General features: G+C 38.6%; 1 protein-coding gene across 3 annotated transcripts in view; it reads left to right on the top strand.

The window, feature by feature from the left end:
* The window catches only part of brinp1 (bone morphogenetic protein/retinoic acid inducible neural-specific 1), a 220,187-nt gene that overhangs the window by 117,322 nt on the left and 84,399 nt on the right, over positions 1-18,466 (top strand). For 2 of the 3 annotated variants that reach the window (XM_074617747.1, XM_074617746.1), the window contains one exon: positions 3,556-3,746. In XM_074617747.1, the coding sequence (XP_074473848.1) occupies positions 3,556-3,746 (191 nt within the window). Of the gene's footprint in view, positions 1-2,820; positions 2,908-3,555; positions 3,747-18,466 lie in introns of those variants that run through there. The other variant, XM_074617748.1, reaches the window with a different exon arrangement.

The following is an 18,466-nucleotide window of genomic DNA, read 5'->3' as shown; positions in this document are numbered from 1 at the left end:
GCAGAACGGTTATCGAGATATGCAAAGTACATACAGACAGACAGAGATTCCTCGCTTTATAGTTGCAATCGAGACGGTGTGCAGGAGTTTCTTTGCACCTCTCGGCATCAGTATTAGGGAGAGGACACACTGACATCATAATCTTCTACAGAAATCAGACCAACTATTGCTCCTTACAGTGCGTACAAATATGGCAAATAAAATTGTGTATGAGTTCAACTTATGCGGACATTAAATCTATGATTAAAAAACTGTTGCAACAAAAATGAACTGATTCAGCAGACTGATTCAAGGAGGTAATCTCGTCAAACTTGAGGTTGTAGAACTGCTTTTAATGTCACCTTGTGTATTCTTTTATTGTTGCCCTGAAACATCTATTTTTCACGAGTTGTGATGTCAGAGCTTTGGAAGCAGATGCAGGATTTTATTGTGGACGAAAAACAACCTTGAGAGATTATCTCAGAAAGGCATTCTCTTCTATTTGCATACTGATAACAAGAAAAGTCCCCTTCTTTAAGTGTCCTTATTGTATTGTTACGGTTCTATTTTTTCATGAAGTAAAGTGGACAGCAAGCAAAACCCTCATTTCATTTCTTCAAGATTTAAATACATGTTTTAGTAAGATTAAAATGCAATATAAGATGCAATAATGGCTAAAATATTCTGGTTGGTTTGATTTGTGGAGTGTGTGTATTTTTGTTTATCTGCCTTGTTAGTTGATTTTTTTTCATCGAATTTATACGCATTCATCGAACAGAACTCAAATTTCAATTAGAGCAGGCTTTTAGGGTGAAATTATTGAGATGATAAAGCCCTTTGTTCGTGCTTGATCCGATGGAGCTTTTGTTGCACTTTAAGTCCCACACTTACTGTAATTGGGCTCATCGTTCATACACTAAATTCTGCATCATTAAACATATCTAAATTCAATCTAAATCTAATTTTGAGGAAATGCTTTTAAAACTATCAGTCTGTAATCAGGAAATTACATTTCCCCCTGTCTATAGACTTTTGTTCTCATCTCAGCGGTGTACACCTGTCTATACTTATGCCAGCTGAATGTTTCCATCACACCTTTTCTTGTAAAAGGTGCGAGCATATGTATCACGCATCCAATCCCTGTGAAAGATCAGCATGCAAATACATGTGTTTGATAGTGTCGTGTGAGAATTGGCACAATCCATATGGAAATAGAAACATTCCTGTGATTGACAGAGAGAACAGATGGTGATGAAAATCACGGCTTTGGATTCAATTTGCATTGAAATGATGACTCCTTTAGAGTAAACCAATACATCAGAAATCCTCTTTTGCTGCGTCTCTTCCAGAACAACAAAATATGCTGAATTACACATGTATGAATTTATAACAATAACACAATTTGTATGCAACTCTTTATGCTGACAATTTCACCACACAAAGAAACCTGAATGCCTAATCACTGACGTTCAATACCAGAGGCTTGTACTACGAAGCAGGATTTTGCGTTAGCGAGGTAACTTCAGGGTTAACCCCTTCACGGGTTTCCGTCCTACGAAAGTGGATCACTTCTTACCGAGGTAGATCGCCATGGTAACTTATGCTGAACAGCTAACCTGCTCCGGAGCAGGTTATGTTCCAGATAAGAGATCAACTTGTATAAAAGCACCGCCTACTGAACAATCAGAGCTCTGTGCGGTGATTGTATGATAATATTACAAAATATGAAGAAGTTTAAAGGTCCCATATTGTAAAAATTTAGATTTTCATGTATTTAATATTATAAAGCAGGTTTAAGTGATATATAAATACTGTGAAAGTATCAAAACGCACAATCCACAGATAAATACACACGGACCATATTCAGAAATTGTGCGTTTGAAACAAGCCGTCAGGATTTCTGTCCATTTGTGATGTCACAAATCTACAATATTTAGACAGTTTTACAGTTTTTAACGTAAACATTCTAAACGTGTCCCAGTTTATTTCCTGTTTTAGTGTATGTGAATGACATCAGCTGACAGGAAGTAAACATGGGCCCAAGCTGTTTCCTAGCAATGCAATTCCATTGCCATTCCGTTGAAATGTGCTAAAACGGAGCGTTTCAGACAGAGAGTGAATACAAGTATATTCAAACAGACAGTATGAGAAAAATAATGTGTTGTTTGAACATTAAAGCATGTAAACATGTTCTAGTAGAAACCCAAAATACAAGTTTGAACCTGAAAATGAGCATGATATGTCTCCTTTAAGTCATAATACAGGCTAAAAGCAACACAGTTCAAACTGACAAATGCAGGAAGGACAGCTGGATTTATGCTATAGGTGTTTACCGCTTTGAATTCTGTTTTTATATTTATTTATTTTACTTGGTCTTGAGTCCGTTTCACACCGCCTGACAGGGGGGACGCAGGTGAAAGAAGGTTGAAATAGTCATACACGCCATATCGTAATTAATGCATATAATGAGGTATAATCCATTCATCCTTTACATACAGTAATGCTTTTTATATCTAAACAACCATATCTGACTTTTGAGTGTTCCGTTAAATGAATAAGTCTGTTAATTTACGCATTCACACATCGGGAGTTTTTTTCTTTTGCCAGCTGTCCTTCCTGCCTTTGGCAGCTTCAACTGTGTTACTTTTAGTCTGGATTAAGTGTTTAACTTCTTCGCATTTGTCTAATATAGTTTCTTCCTTTGTAAAAATGTGCCTCTCTGCCTGTCTGTCTGCAAGTCTGTGGACTTGTCCATGTCTGTGATTGGTCAGATGCTGCAAACACCGCCCCGTTCATGTGAATGCGCTCACAGCCAGATGGAGAAACCCTGGGTTGGTTTACCGAGTTGATAACCACCTTCGTAGGACCGCTTAGAGGGATCTTGGTTGTCAGGGTTAGTGAAGCCAGATAAACGAGAAGATACCCTGGGTATGTTGAACTCGCTTTGTATTACAGGCCTCTGGATGTGCCAGGAATTAGCCACTGACTCAATAACAGAGTACCTTCTTTTGCATCTCAGACAGCTGAAGAAAAACCTGATGTTTTTATCCTCAGGGCAGAGATATTTGTTTGTATTCTGTGTAACAGAAAAGCCTGTGATGTCTGTCTGTGGAAATGATTTCTTGATGTACGTCTCAGCAGGAATAGAAGCAAACATCATGAACATCCACGCAAATACTTTCAGGATATTTTTAATATTGACGCTGCAAAAGCATATCTTTAACTGCAGTCAAAACAACAAGGGGTAGAATGATGCTGCAGTTTCGCAAGTTGGTTCAAGTTGGAGCATTGCACGGAGAAAAGGAGGTTGGGCAATTTCAATGAAAACGGATGACGATCACAGGATGCAATCCAAAAAACTGTGTTTTTTTATATTTATATCAGAGCGGATAAATAAACACAACACAAATAAGTTTGCTACCAGATGTGTATTGTTTTCCCACACATGCATTTGAATGAGATGGATTCGGGCTAATTAACGTGTTACCAGACTGTAATATAGCCGTTTTATACTGTTTTTGTTGTTAGTGTGGTCACTTTTGTGTGAGCAGTTGTTTTTCCTGTGCTTTGTTTTAGGGAATTTGCACGTTGGAAGGTGAGGAACACAGCGATCGAGAGAAGGGACCTGATCCGGAACCCTGTGCCACTCATGCCTGAGTTCCAGCGCAGCGTACGCTTGCTGGGCCGCAGACCAACGACTCAACAGTTCATCGACACCATCATTAAGAAATATGGAACCCACATTCTCATCTCAGCCACCCTGGGAGGTAAGAGAGGTTTCTTTTTGCTCACTTACATGCTTGATTGGTTGAGAAGAGTTTAAATGATTCTTCTAACACACATGGGTTGTGGTTTGCTTGAGGGAAATTACTTTATGGGCGAGGTTCCTTTCAGAGACAGAGCTTCTTGGGCTGCAAATAAGACTTGAGTTTGTCATTTAATGCCACCAGGTTTAAATGTTACATCAGGTCTTTAAAGGACCATAAGGGTTGCAACATACAGTATACCCAAATCCGGGGAAATAGCAGATGTAGACAAATCGCCATTACTGCGGTGGCGTCTCCCTACAATACACACACGTTTGAATGCAATCTAAGTACTTTGAAATGTTCTACTTTTACCTTTACAGTACATTCTATGCAACATTACTTTTAACAACGACGTCTAGGAGCTCGGGATGAACTGAGTAGTTCTCAGCTGCCTAACGTTAACCTAACATGGTGAAACCAGCCCGTTCTCATTACCAGGGTGCAATATAGTTTAAAGAGCGAAAAGACACACACCGCGTTATTGTGAAATATAACGCTCTACTGATGTGTGAGAGGAGGTGGAATATATATCTAAACAGAAAAGCACAATACATGTCTATGCGGAAAAGCTATATTACGTACTAAACTGCTACTTCCTGATATTAATTTTCATTTTTAATAATTAACAATAATTAATTAAAAACAGATATCTTTTCCATGAAATTAACAATTATTAATCTCAGATAATTTCATTTCATTAACCTTTATTTAACCAGGTTAGACACATTGAGATTAAAATCTCTTTTTCAAGAGCAACCTGGCCAAGAATGGCAGCAGTACAAACAGTTTCATACACACACATTCAAAAAACAATAGATCAGCTCAAAGGTGCCATACCGTAAAAAGTGCAGGGAAGCCATATAATCCTATTTCAATCAAAACAAGTACAATCATCGATAGAATCCGTTTCTATAGATTTCACCATGCCTTTAAATTAATTTAGAGTGACTAGGTCCTGGAGTTTAAATTAATTTTGCAGGCTATTCCATGCAGATGGTGCAGAAAACATAAAGGCCTTCTTTCCCAACTCAGCCCGAAGTCTGGCAACAGTCATAAGCATCGTGTCCTGAAACCATAACCCATAATTGCCATGTTTTCCGGTTAGAAATACAGATAAATAACAGGGGCGTCTACCCAGAATGGCCTTATAGATAAAAGCATACCAATGGCTAAGCCGACGTATTGACAGAGCAGGCCAAATTACTTTGGAGTACGATATGCAGTGATGAGTGAGGGCTCTACAGTTTGTAACAAACCTTAAAGCGCTGTGATATACAGTATCCAACATATGGAGACAATGAATTGATGCATTCATGTGAAGCAGATCACCGTAGTCAAGAACAGGCAAGAACGTCGAGAGAAAAGCAAGACTTGTTTCTAAAATAAAAACCAAACTTCAATTTCAACTTTTTCACCAGACTCTGTATATGAGGTTTAAAAGAGAGGTGGTCATCAATTAAAAATCCCAAGTATTTGTAGATAAAAACAAGACAGAAGCTTTTCAACAAGTTATGGAATAAATATTTCTCTTTTCATTTGTACGACTTTACTATCACTATTCAATGACCCCCGTATGATTATACTTTGAAAGTGCAACACCGCGGTGTCCTGGATTATTCATATGCTTGTTTGCAACAAAGTCAAAACAGCTCAGTGAAGCAGTTCAGGGCCAAGTTTTTCTCCAGGGTGTTGGAAAAAAACCTCTCCCACAGCAAAACTGCATCTACCCTCGCAAGACAGAGGGCAGGACAAAGCAGACTGGAGACATTTATACAGACCAGACCAAATAACCCTTTTTCCCAAAGCAAGATTAGGGCAACGTAAAGTGACCGGGGTGAAAGATGAGTTGAACCATTTTATAAGACGTATTTGCACCGGAGCAGCACTTGCATCCATAAAGCGAAGCCAAATGAACAGCAATTGATGAATGAGTCGCAGTTTCCAATCCATTTCCTTTGATGACAAAGTGAGTCTAAATGTTTAGCATTTGACCAAACAACCTCCAAGATTTAGGAGTCAAAATTTGAATCAGGTTTCCATTTGTAAAGCTGATTGTAATTGGATAGTTACTATAACGAGTCTGCTGTATGAGAAATGAATGCAACAGCATATAAGACCTGCATTAAAATATATAGTCGAGGCTACATTAAGGCAGGTGGATTTGTCAGTTGTTCAGGGTTGGTGACTCCACTCCACACTGACCATAGAGAAGCACAACTCTATTCTGAACAGGTATTCCATCTTGTCTGGCTTAAGTGGATTTTCCAGCAGGACAGTGACCCAAAACTTGCATCAAAGCTATGACAGGGCTATCTTATATCCACAGTCACCAAAAACTCCATCCCCAACTGAACAAGCGGGAACATTTGATGAGTGAAAAGGCGAGGCATACTGTAACGTTCTAAAAATAATAAGAATTCTCACAAAATCTTCAATATTGTGGAAGCGAGGCGTGGCTGCCAGCTGGCAGCTGTCAACCTACCAAATATAGAGAACTCTCAATGAATAGTTTCTCATACAAGAAAACTACTCTCAATGAAGAGTTTCTCATACAAGAAAACTACTCTCAATGAAGAGTTTTCTTGTATGAGAAATGATCAGTATGTATCCAAAACAATATTATATGCATAATGTTATTTGCTGCCCAAAGCAATATTATATGCAAATAAGAACATAATGCAATTAGTAGTTTTACTTTTCACTAGGGTTGTCAAAGATAATGCAAAAATAACACGTTAACGCAAATTTGTTTTAATGCCACTAATTTCTTTAAGACAGACAGACAGACAGACAGACAGACAGACAGACAGATAGATAGATAGACGGATAGATAGATAGTAACCTTATTGATCCCGAGGGAAATTCAAGTTTCCAGCATCACAGTTCCATAGTGCAAACATTTTAGTAAAAAGACACAAATAAGTAATACAGAGTATAAAAAATATACCAGATATGAAAATATCAGGAGATGAAGAAACTGTTCAAAATTAATATAGTGCGGGGTAACAACTGAGATGAAGAAGAAACTTAAAAATTAATATAGTGCGGGGTAACAACTGAGATGAAGAAGAAACTTAAAAATTAATATAGTGCAGAAGGTGATATAGTGCTGCATAATAAAATATAGGAGATATAGATATTAAGAAATGTCAAATATGGAATATAATGCGGGATAAGAACTGAGGTAGAGAAGATTTATTTCGTTTTAACACATTAATGCAACGTGCAATTTTTAGGTTGTAGCGGGCTCAGTTTTTAAGCTAGAGTGAAGATACTGGTATTATACGAAACTAGAAATTGGTACCAACCGTGTCATACTAGCATCTCGGGAAGGAGGCTAAATAACACTCCAAACGTAGCCTACATTTTGGTGAGGAAAGCTAGCATAGCTATTTTCAAAGCGGTTCCTTGACCTCTGACCTCAAGATATGTGAATGAAAATGGGTTCTATGGGTACCCACGAGTCTCCCCTTTACAGACATGCCCACTTTATGATAATCACATGCAGATTGGGGGCAAGTCATAGTCAAGTCAGCACACTGACACACTGACAGCTGTTGTTGCCTGTTGGGCTGCAGTTTGCCATGTTATGATTTGAGCATATTTATTATGCTAAATGCAGTACGTGTGAGGGTTTCTGGACAATATTTGTCATTGTTTTGTGTTGTTAACTGATTTCCAATAATACATATATACATATATTTGCATAAAGCAGCATATTTGTCCACTCCCATGTTGACAAGAGTATTAAATACTTGACAAATCTCCCTTTAAGGTACATTTTGAACAGATAAAAACATTTTATTTAATTAGCGATTAATTTCAATCGCCTGACAGCCCTACTTTTCACATCTACTTTTTTACAATTGTGGGTAGAACGACCAAATGTGATAACAAGATGCTGATTCCTTCAGAAATTCATCTTCCGAATCATCTCCCCTGAATTCAAAAGGGTCTAACAACACAGCTTCAATTTCATTCGCAACACACCTAGAACATTATAGTCATATATATGGTAATTGCATTTTCATGTACATGCCATATTTAACCTGGAGATAATGTTCCTCATAAGTACTTGCATTTAACAGACCTTTCAGGTAAATGGGGGAGGATCATTATCATGTGTATTGCTCTGATTTATCTACAAGTACTGGAGTTATTAGAGAAGATTAACAGATTATTTTAGCACTTTTCAGGTATAGCCTATATTAGAGAAGAAGCATTTTCAGAAACTAGTGTGTACAGACGTTGTTACTGTGCCTCTGTGCCGGCAAAAGCTGTAGCTGGAATTATGTTTTCGGGTTGTCCGTTTGTTTGTCTGTCCGTATGTACGTCAAATGTCAATGTGACCTCACGTCCATCCCATCGGTTGGCGTATGCATGCAGCTGGGAGGCGGTAATCCTAGTTTGTTTGTTTTATTTTGGCAATAATAAACCACCACCACCGAAACCCGGCAATTAAAAGGAAATATAATTTTAAAGTCACATTAAATTCCCAATTATAAAAAAAAAAACACTGAGGAATAAAGAGGAATAAATACCTCTAATGGATGATGTCAGTGTTTTTTGGATGTTCTTCCCAAAATAAAAAGTTAAGCACCCCTGCTGTTGGATTCTAAATATAAATGGCTTCTCCCTCGAATCTCTTATCTTATCTCAAGCTCTGAGGGACACATGGAGGCAGTTAACTGTGATTACTTTGCCAAATGCATTTCAAAGATATAATTAGTAAGATTATTCGCTCTTTAACTCAAACCCTGTATTATATAACTATATATGCATGGAACATTGCCAAGTAGTCGCTCCAGCTGTGTAAAAATGATGTTTGTCGCATTGTAATCTCACAGTCAAAATGCCGTTGAGAAATATTCATAAGGCTTTTGTCCTGTTTTCCCTCTCCTTAGTATAACACTGTACAGTGCAGACATACCTGGAACTTAATACATGTTAACCTGCTTTAAAGGTCCCATATCATGCTCATTTTCAGGTTCATGCTTGTATTTTATGTTTCTACTACAACATGTTTACATGCTGTAATGTTAAAAAGAACACTTTATTTTCCTCATACTGTCTGTCTAAATATACCTGTATTTACCCTCTGTCTGAAACTCTCCGTTTTAGTGCATTTCAACGGAATTGCAACTGAATGGGTCCTTGTTTACTTCCTGTCAGCTGATGTTATTTACATACACTGCAACAGGAAATAAACTGGGACACATTTAGAATGTTTTTGCTTAAAACCATATAATGATCTATATAGTGTGTATTTGTGACATCACAAATGGACAGAAATCCTAATGGCTTGTTTAAAACGCACAATTTCTGAATACGGGCTGTGTGTATTTCTCCGTATATTGAGCGTTTTGATAGTTTAACAGAATTTATAAAGCACTTAAACCTGCTTTATAATATAAAAGACATGAAAATCTCACTTTTTACAATACATGACCTTTAATTGGGGTATATTTGTTCCAACATTTCTGTTAAATGTTGGTTCAGGGTTGATGGTGAGTGTCTCGAGTGAATGTCTGTACCATTATCTGGTCAATTTTTGCAGACATTTATTTTGAATTTATAGATGTGGAGATGTTTTGTATTTAGAAAAGAGCAAGCCCTTATTGTCCTGTTCTTTTCTTTTTAATAATAACATAACAAGTTCAAATATTTATTCTGTGTCAGCCCTGATACCTAGAACCATTGATGCCGAAGCTGTTAGCAGAGAAAACAAATCCGGCAGGAGACTTCTTTCATTTTAAAATCTTGCAGTCCACTTAATGTCAAACACTCGGCTTTAATAATTTAGCGAAACCGTGCAGAGGAAGAAGAGGTGTGAAGGGGTTAGAGTTGCAATATTGTATACACCACCTCTGTAAGGTGATTCCTGCTGAGACATTAATTTTGGAAATTGGAAATACAATATTGGTCTGTAACATTATATGAAGGTAAAATGTGATTAAGTGCGTCTAAGCTAGGGGGAGAAAGCCACTGCCACAGATGCACCAGGTGGCTAAAATTGGACAAATTGAGCCACACAAATAATCCCTGGTATCATTTTCAGCCGCAGCATCCTTCTTAATGTCATTGTACGGTATTGCATCACCTTACTGTATATTTGTCCCTTTTTTTTCCATTTCTTGCCTTTCATTCATGTTTAACCTCTGCCTCCTCTTCTCTTCCTCTGAGTTATCACCATATTATCTGTAACCTTGAGGCCATCTTGTTTCAAGTTATGGGTCAGTACACTCTTATCTCAATCTTGGGATTGCCCATTAAAGAAACACAGTTATATGAAGCAATAAATGCGCACGCCACACACTGGTAAAGTAAGAAGAAAAGGCTAATTCACTCTTTAAGCCGCCTACACATTGTGGTCTCAACAGCCATTATACTCTTGAGAGGAGAGAAGTGAATGCTGCTTCTCACAGGCAACTTAGAGTTGAGTGGTCAAGTGTGAAGAGTCCCATTAAAGGTTTCCTCCTCTGAACTAAATGGAAATGGTTTCCATGCATGACTATTGAACCGTAGTTATGTCACCTAGCTTTCTTTTTCTTTCTTTTTTTTGCTCTTTTTTTAGCCCACTGTACGTGCAAGGCAGCACATACCATTATCGTGGTGGTCTTCTTCAAGTGCCACATCTCTATCTGACTGACTGAAATACTATTATTGACTGAGCTGGTAAGCTCTGAAATATGAAAACCTTTATTGGCGTATTTGGTAAACATCATATCAAGATAGAAGCCACCTTTTTATCTTACTTTCTAGGTTGTTTTATATAAACTCTGTTGCGAACAAACATTTGTGATTCTTACAAGTTTTTTTCCGTAAAATAATCTACCCAAATGAACACCGCATTTATGATTTTGAGGAAAGAAATGCACTCAACATGTTTTTAATGTCTCAAGGATATACACAAAATCCTTTTGATGAGTTAACAAAACTAAGAAAATTCCACACATTTAAGGTATGCAAGGTTAAATTAAGGAAACTAAAACTACTTGGGTAGGGTTAGGGAAAGATCATGGTTATGGTTCAGGTTGGGCAAAGATGTCTTCAAAGAAACAAACTGTTGAGGTAGTGATAGAGGACGAGTACCACAGTCTCCTGTGTTAATGTCACACACTTTTTTATATCCAATCATCCGCCCTTTACTTTTCCGTAACACTTTGTGCGACAGTAAAACTTCCCATTTCCCTTTGCCGTTGCCATCGACAGACACTGTTTGAACAGCTGACCCGTGCTGTTGTTTTTCGATGAGGACAGAACACTCTCCTATAATCCTTTCTACAGATTATGTAACCCCATCCCTTATCCCATTTTTAAAACTAAAGCCCCAAGTTTAGTGTAGTATTACTTTTTGGATTATGTGAGTATAGAGTGTGACCTTTTTTTCCAATGTATTTATCTTTTTGTCTGTATTTTATTGTCCCCTTGGCTTCTTTTCATGTCAAAAATAATGGTGCATGTGGTGCCTGGAAGCACTGGGCACCAACACCCAGCACTCAGCGAACAAAAAACTGTTTCTGACAATTCCCTTTGTTTATGCCGGGATTCATGGAGACAGTCTTTACTGAATATACATGAATCAAGGGAAATACCGGAGGTAAACAAGTCGCCATTACCGCAGTGGCGTCTCTCTACAATACGTGCGTGTTTGAATGCAAGCTGTACTAAGAAGTGTACAATTTTCTACTTTTACCTTTACTTTCTATGTGATATTATTTTGGATGTCTAGGAGTTTGGGAAGAAGCTTTGCAGTGCTCAGCTGCTCCAACAGTGGTGGCAAACTTTAAATTGCTAGCTTAGCTAGCTAACGTTAGTGGGCTAAGACCTTAGGCAGGGGTGTCAAACTCATTGTAGTTCATGGCCCACATACAGGCCAATTTGATCTCAAGTGGGCCAGATAAGTAAAACCATTGCATACTAATCTATCAATAACAACATCTCCAAATGTGTCACTTTCTTTTAGTCTAAAGAAGTACAAGTACATTCTGAAAACTTTTACAATTAATGAACATTTATAGAACAGATGATGAACAGCCTGAGACGTCTCGCTGATCTCTCAGCTACGACTGAAAACAGACGGCTGTTTCCTCAAACTTGCCAACAATTCATTTATCTTCTCGGTTCTCAGTTGTCCTTGAAAGTTATTTTACTTTCCGCAATGATGAGTTTGATAGTGGCACCAAATATCATACTGTATTCCTTGAGCACTGAAAACTTCCCATTTAGGAACTGGTCCATTTTTCTTGGAAAACCCAGACACTCTGTGTCCACTTTTCTCCTTTTTGACAAAGACATTTTTTACTGAATGAACAGTAGCTTGACAGTGTTGTGTCCCGTAGCCTGTATGTAGGAACGAATGTGGTATCTTTAATAGCATATCCAGCATAGAGCCTGACTCTTATTAGGACAATGGAGTCATAGGAATAGCAGTGAATTTGATTGAAAAATTGGTATGAATTCCCTACAATTTTTCTCACTTTGCAAAGTCATCCAGCAGCGGGCCGGATTTGACCCTTTTGGCGGGCTAGTTCTGGGCCCTGGGGCCGTATGTTTGACACCCCTAGACTCTAGGGGGCTGTGGTGGTCCCACAGAATAAATTAACTCAATCAACTAACTGTGACGTTATTGTGCGTGTTATATTGTGAAAGTTAACTCAATAATAACGCATTAATACAAATTTGTTTTAAGGCCACTAATTATTTGTATTAAGATATAAGATTATAAGATGATTAAATACTTGATAAATCTCCCTTTAAGGTACATTTTGAACAGATAAAACCAATTTTTCAATTGGTCACGATTAACTATAGACCATCATGCAATTAAACGCATTAAATATTTGAATTGATTGACCGCACTATGTGAAATATAACGTTAGTTGCAATGTAGGGCAACCTAATGACTACAAAGTAATAGAAAAAACAGAACACGTATCCTACAGTGATGTCCAGTGTTTAACTGGTGGCTCGCAATGACTGCAGCTGTTGAAAAGATGAACAGAATATAGGTGTCCTCGTAAAAGCCTTCAGTTTTACTTTCATCAATTTTAAATACATACTCATCTGTGTTTATTATCTGTGAGCAAACCATGTACGCCTTCATCTGAAAGTCACCAGTTAACACGGTTAGCATACACTGAGTCAATACGACCTTCCACCGCAGTAAGAGAGAGCTGCTAGATGCTGGAACGCACAAAGCGGTCACCGGATTTGTCTATATATTTATTTATTTTTTGCTCGTGGAGAGCTCTTGCAGTTAGTAAATGTGTGGAATTATAATACTGTAATAATGTCAGGGTAAGCTCCATTCTAACAAGCATTTAAGAGAGGAAGATTTTCTGCTACTGTCTCTTAACACTTCTGACAGACAGCATCTGCTGAGGACGTTTGAGGAAATAATTATCAATTACCTGCTGCTTCTCTGCTGTCTGAACATGTTACCTACCAACCTACCACCCGAAGCCGAGTCTCTGGCATATGCGGATGCTTTAAAGTAGGCATCAAGGGATGTGTATTCTGAAGTGCAACATATGACCCGACTGCATCCTGGGTGCAGGCAGCGCGTGGGAAACTTCAAGCCTAAACAGAGCGAATACATCTTCAGACTTTTCCAACAAAAGAAACAGCCGCTGTGAGTCGATGCTCCGGAATTTAACAGAGTTCTGAAGCCGAAAACTGGAAAATACATCAAAAACAGTTTGACATAGGTGCTTGACGTCTTTGGGTTTGCCTGCAGCCACTGAGAACAATACTGTATTCTGCTGTATTGACAGCAGTATTCGTACCTTTTCCACCTGTCCAGGGTCTTCAGAATGGCGAAGGAGTCACTGCACAGCTAATGCTGCGCTGTATATGAAGGTGCTGCTATCGGGAAATAAAGTGTGAAGGACGGATTTGCATTTTCGCTAAAGCTGTGAGGAACATATTTCACCACATCTGTCATTCCCCTCTCCTCCATATGTTTGAAATCAGTTTAACACTGCGAGTGAGACCGCTGCTGTTTCACTGTGAATCCTGTCGGTATTTTGTGCAGAGGCATCCAGTGCATTTGAGTTCAGAGAGATGCAAATGTTCATGGAAGTGTAGGAAGATAAATGTGCAATTAAATTCACTACAACTACATTTTTTGAAAAGGCAATTGTCCTATATATTCAGCTAAAGAGGGCAAAAAAAGACACACTTCCAACTCTTAAAGTGAGACTAAGTAACATTTTAACCACTGTGGCTACAAGTTACAAATACAAACATTCAGTAAGGTCAGTTACACAGCTATGTCAACCGCAATTTTGCCAAGGTTAGCTAACATTTAGCACCATGAGCTACTGGCAAATACCAGACCAAGAAAGGTTGCATGTGCATAACCCCTGAGTATATTGAATTGAAGAATTTTTATCTCTAATCATTTCTACTTTTAATAAAATGAGGATGTGATTCTCCCAAACGTTACTTTAAGGTCAGGCGGACCTGTTGAAAAGAACCGAGGCTGACCGCTTCGATTGAGATTTCACATGTAGGAGTGAGCTGTATCTTCTAGCCCTGAAGACAGATTTGCACCTCCTCTTCCTCTCTAGCGAACACACAACCCATATGACTGGATCAGAGACCTTTTCAGTGCAACAGTCTTATGCTCTCAGCACTGAAGAGGAAGAAATAGTTTATTGAAATGACTCGCGGTCACTGAAGCCTGAGGCTATATAGAGTTCGTATGCAGAACACTGGCCGTGCTCTGGGCTTGAGGTGGAAGACTGCCCTGCGAAAAGCCGTGGACGATATACCTTTGTGCCACTTGAAACTAGTTGAAAGTTGCTGTTGTTCTGCTGCCCACGTAAAAAAAGCATAATTGGGCATCGAGAGCATGGTTATCTCTAAGCAACAGCTCCACTTTAAGAATATCTCTTGCATAAAGCAAAGGCAATGTAGTTACAGTTGAATAGAAAATTGTTTCAATTCATTCCTCTACTTATTGGAATGTGCGTATGCAGTTATTATGTTTATTTTAGAAAGTATATCCACCTGTTTAAGGATATATTATTACAGCAATCACTTTCTATATATTGCCCTGGTTGAGTGTTAATGCTCTCTGCTGTGTTCTGCTCTGAAATACACATACAGTGTTGAGCTTAGGACAACTTTGTTTTACCTTTGTCATATCCAGAATATACAAAGACCACAGTTTAAATGCAAAAAAAAAGAATAAAGCAGGATACATTATAATTCGGGCGGTCAAAGTTTTCAGGTTGTAGCGGCCTCAGTTTTAAAGCTAGAGAGAAGATACTGACATCATTTGACACTTGAAAAACCTAAGGAATCCAATTGTACCAACCATGTACTACTAACTTGTAGCTAATGAGGCTAAATAACGCTCCAAACTTACGCTACATTTTGGCGAGAAAAAACTGGCATGATTATTTTCAAAGGGGTCCCTTGACCTCTGACCTTTGCGTTAACGCAAATTCATCTTAGTGCCACTAATTTCTTTCATGCATTAATGCAACTTGGCAATTTTTAGGTTGTAGCGGGCTGAATTTTAAAACTAGATACTGGCATCATTTGAAACTAACAACCATGTCATACTAGCTTGTCGTGAAGGAGGCTAAATAACGCTCAAAAAAACTGGCACGGTCGTTTTCAAAGGGGTCCCTTGACCTCTGACCTCCAGATATATGAATGAAAATGGAATTTCTGGGTACCCGCAAGTCTCCCCTTTACATACATGCCCACTTTATAATAATCACATGCAGTTTGGGGCAAGTCATAGTCAAGTCAGCACACTGACACACTGACAGCTGTTGTTGCCTGTTGGACTTGGGCTTTATTTGAGTATATGTTTTCATGCTAAATGCAGTACCTGTGACAGTTTTGGACAATATCTGTCACTGTTTTGTGTTGTTAATTGATTTCTAATAATAAATATATACATACATTTGCATAAAGAAAGCATATTTGCCCACTCCCATGTTGATAAGAATATTAAATACTTGACAAATCTCCCTTTAAGGTACATTTTAAACAGATGAAAAATGTGTGATTAATCGCAATTAAATATTTTAATCCATTGACAGCCCTATAGTTATAATATTTTCAACTGGATCAGCGTATGTATTCTGTGAATCTATATGAAAGTATTTCGAAAAAGAAAAAAAAAAGAACAACATTATCCATTAGTGTCCGTCCTCTGCGCAGTATGAAGCCGTATAGCTTAATGTTCTCCATAAAGTGACCCACACATGTACCATTAACACTAAATTGAGTACTCCCAGCCATTCCATTACTTTAAAACCCTACTTGCCCTCCTAACCCTCATCGACATCCACCTGCGTGCAAAAAAGGAACCAAAAAAAGAATGCATACATATGCAGGAGATGCCTTTGCATTCGCACACACACACACACACACACACACACACACACACTCTCTTTTGAGGTGAAACTGTGCATTGTTTTTAAATACCGCTCCGCTGTAAACACATAAGCTCCGCATGAGCTGTTTAATTCTGGCAGAGTGCCAGTTAGTGTGACACGTAATAATGTAACACAATGTGTTACTTCCAGAGAGGTGCACATGGATGAATTTTTTAAAGCCACCGAGGTAATGATTTCGCCTGACCAGCAGCAATAACCGCAGAGTATTTATGTACAGAGGACCTCCTTTAATGCCACACTAAGTTGCATTAGAAATAAATAAAACGACAGATCAAGGGGTTTAATGTGGGACTGTTATTCTTGTGCAGCAGTGGAAGTCAAGTGTGTGTAAGTAACTTTGCGGAACCCCCCCGAGGGGTGAGAGAGCATGGTAGCGTCAGAGAATGGGGGCCTCCTCCCCTCAGTGCTTGTACTCTAACCAGGCATGAGACATTGGCCCTGACTGCTACCCACCCCTAGTCACGGTCACCACAAGTTAAGTGACCAATTCCAATGCATCGCCGGGGGCCAAATAACCGCTCACATCACTGGGAAACCTGAACATATGTGACATGCTCTTGAGCGAGTTCCGGGGCATACGGTTTGCCATTTGAACAGTAATCTTCGAAGGCGAGTTTTGTGTGAGCCTCGCCGAGGAGAATTGGTGTTTGCTTGTTTGCTTTTTGTGTGCGTCTGTTTCTGCTTGTAGGAACGAGAGATGGGGAAAAAATATGATGTGTAAAGAACGAGCAGCCCAACCCCTTTTTATAACGTGTCAACAAACAAACACATGACATGCAAATCGGAGAGAGATTGTCTGGTGCTCTGTAAATATTTGGCTCCCCTTGTACTGCTTCAAGCGTTCGCATGCTTTTTCCCCTTTTTGTAGTGCGCAGACAGACACTGAAAGGTCAGTGGTTCAGTTTTCCTGTGGACATTCAGACTTGACATAGAGTACGTACTGTTCACATGTACGGCGGGGGTGAGGGCGTTTTGGGCTTTCATTTCTCACCTCTCCTAATTTTAATTCTGGGCACAGGACTGCATTTATGGAGAGAGATTAGAGCCATGCTGATTTTTTTGTGTGCATAATCAGTTTTATATTCACAGTAGTTGTGACCTTATTACGGTGGAGGTGATTTTAAATTCACATCACACTACAGGTGGGAACATTACTTCTTTACCTCAGCAAAATGAGTACGAATTTCAGGGTCCATCCAAATCTACATTTGGGCTATCTCAGTAACGACAACAACAAATACGGCTCATTTGTTCGGCTTCATTCTGGCAGGTAGTTATGCCAGCAAGACACCAAACCGATTGGTGTTGATTTAAGACACTTGGCTATGAAGTATCCTACTGTGGCTTAAAAACATCGTTAGTGTGAATAGAAGTATTAAGTATGAAACGAGTGGGAATTAGAAAGAATAACACCTCTCCAGGCGGTGTTAGTTTTACCAGACAGGGTCAGTAATTTGATTTAACCATGCATGAGTATTTTTTTTAGTCAGTCATCCAGATGAAGAAAGGAAAAAATCAGTGGGACTGTGGTAATCAGGGAACATGCCACACAATGCCACAGTTTCAGATAAACAGGTACAATCCTCCTGAAGTGGCTCGACACCAGCCTCCTGCACTCATTTCAAATTTGACTAATTTTCCATGCACTAATTAAGTCTCTGCAATCTGTAATGTTATTTTCTATTTGCTGTGTTTATATTCAACTTGTCTTTTCCCTGCCTGAGCAACCCTGTCTCCTACGAAATAACATTCCCATACAACTAAACTACATTATGTTTTTAGGGAAATGTATTTTCTACTGGATTAAGCTCTCAGTTTTAGACAGTTTTAACGCATGGTAACATTGTAAATTGTAAACAAAACTACTTAAAAACATCTTTTTTTTTTTATTGAATTTATTGAAATAAGACAGTGCGCATTAATCAACATATCAGCAATATGCATTAATGTAAATATGCCAGAATTAGCACAATAGCTAAATTCCATCTGTAGTCCTATAAGGCAGGTACTTACAAAAACATAAAACTAAATTTTACAATTACAGGACACCTCACAGGACAGTCCACGAAACATCACACTGAAAAGCTTTGTTATTAGCTAATGTTTGAGGGTTTTTTTAAAGGTTAAGTAGTGCTGGTAATATTTTTCCAGGAATGTGTGCCTCTAAAAGACACCATCATTTGACTAGATTTAGTTCTACACCTAGGTACATTACAGTCTCCCCTAGTTTGTGGATAAAATCATTTAATGGTG

Source organism: Sebastes fasciatus, chromosome 19, assembly GCF_043250625.1.
Source record: "Sebastes fasciatus isolate fSebFas1 chromosome 19, fSebFas1.pri, whole genome shotgun sequence".
NCBI lineage: Eukaryota > Metazoa > Chordata > Actinopteri > Perciformes > Sebastidae > Sebastes > Sebastes fasciatus.
The sequence above is the reverse complement of the archived record's forward strand: the minus strand, read 5'-3'. Positions and strand labels throughout refer to the sequence as shown.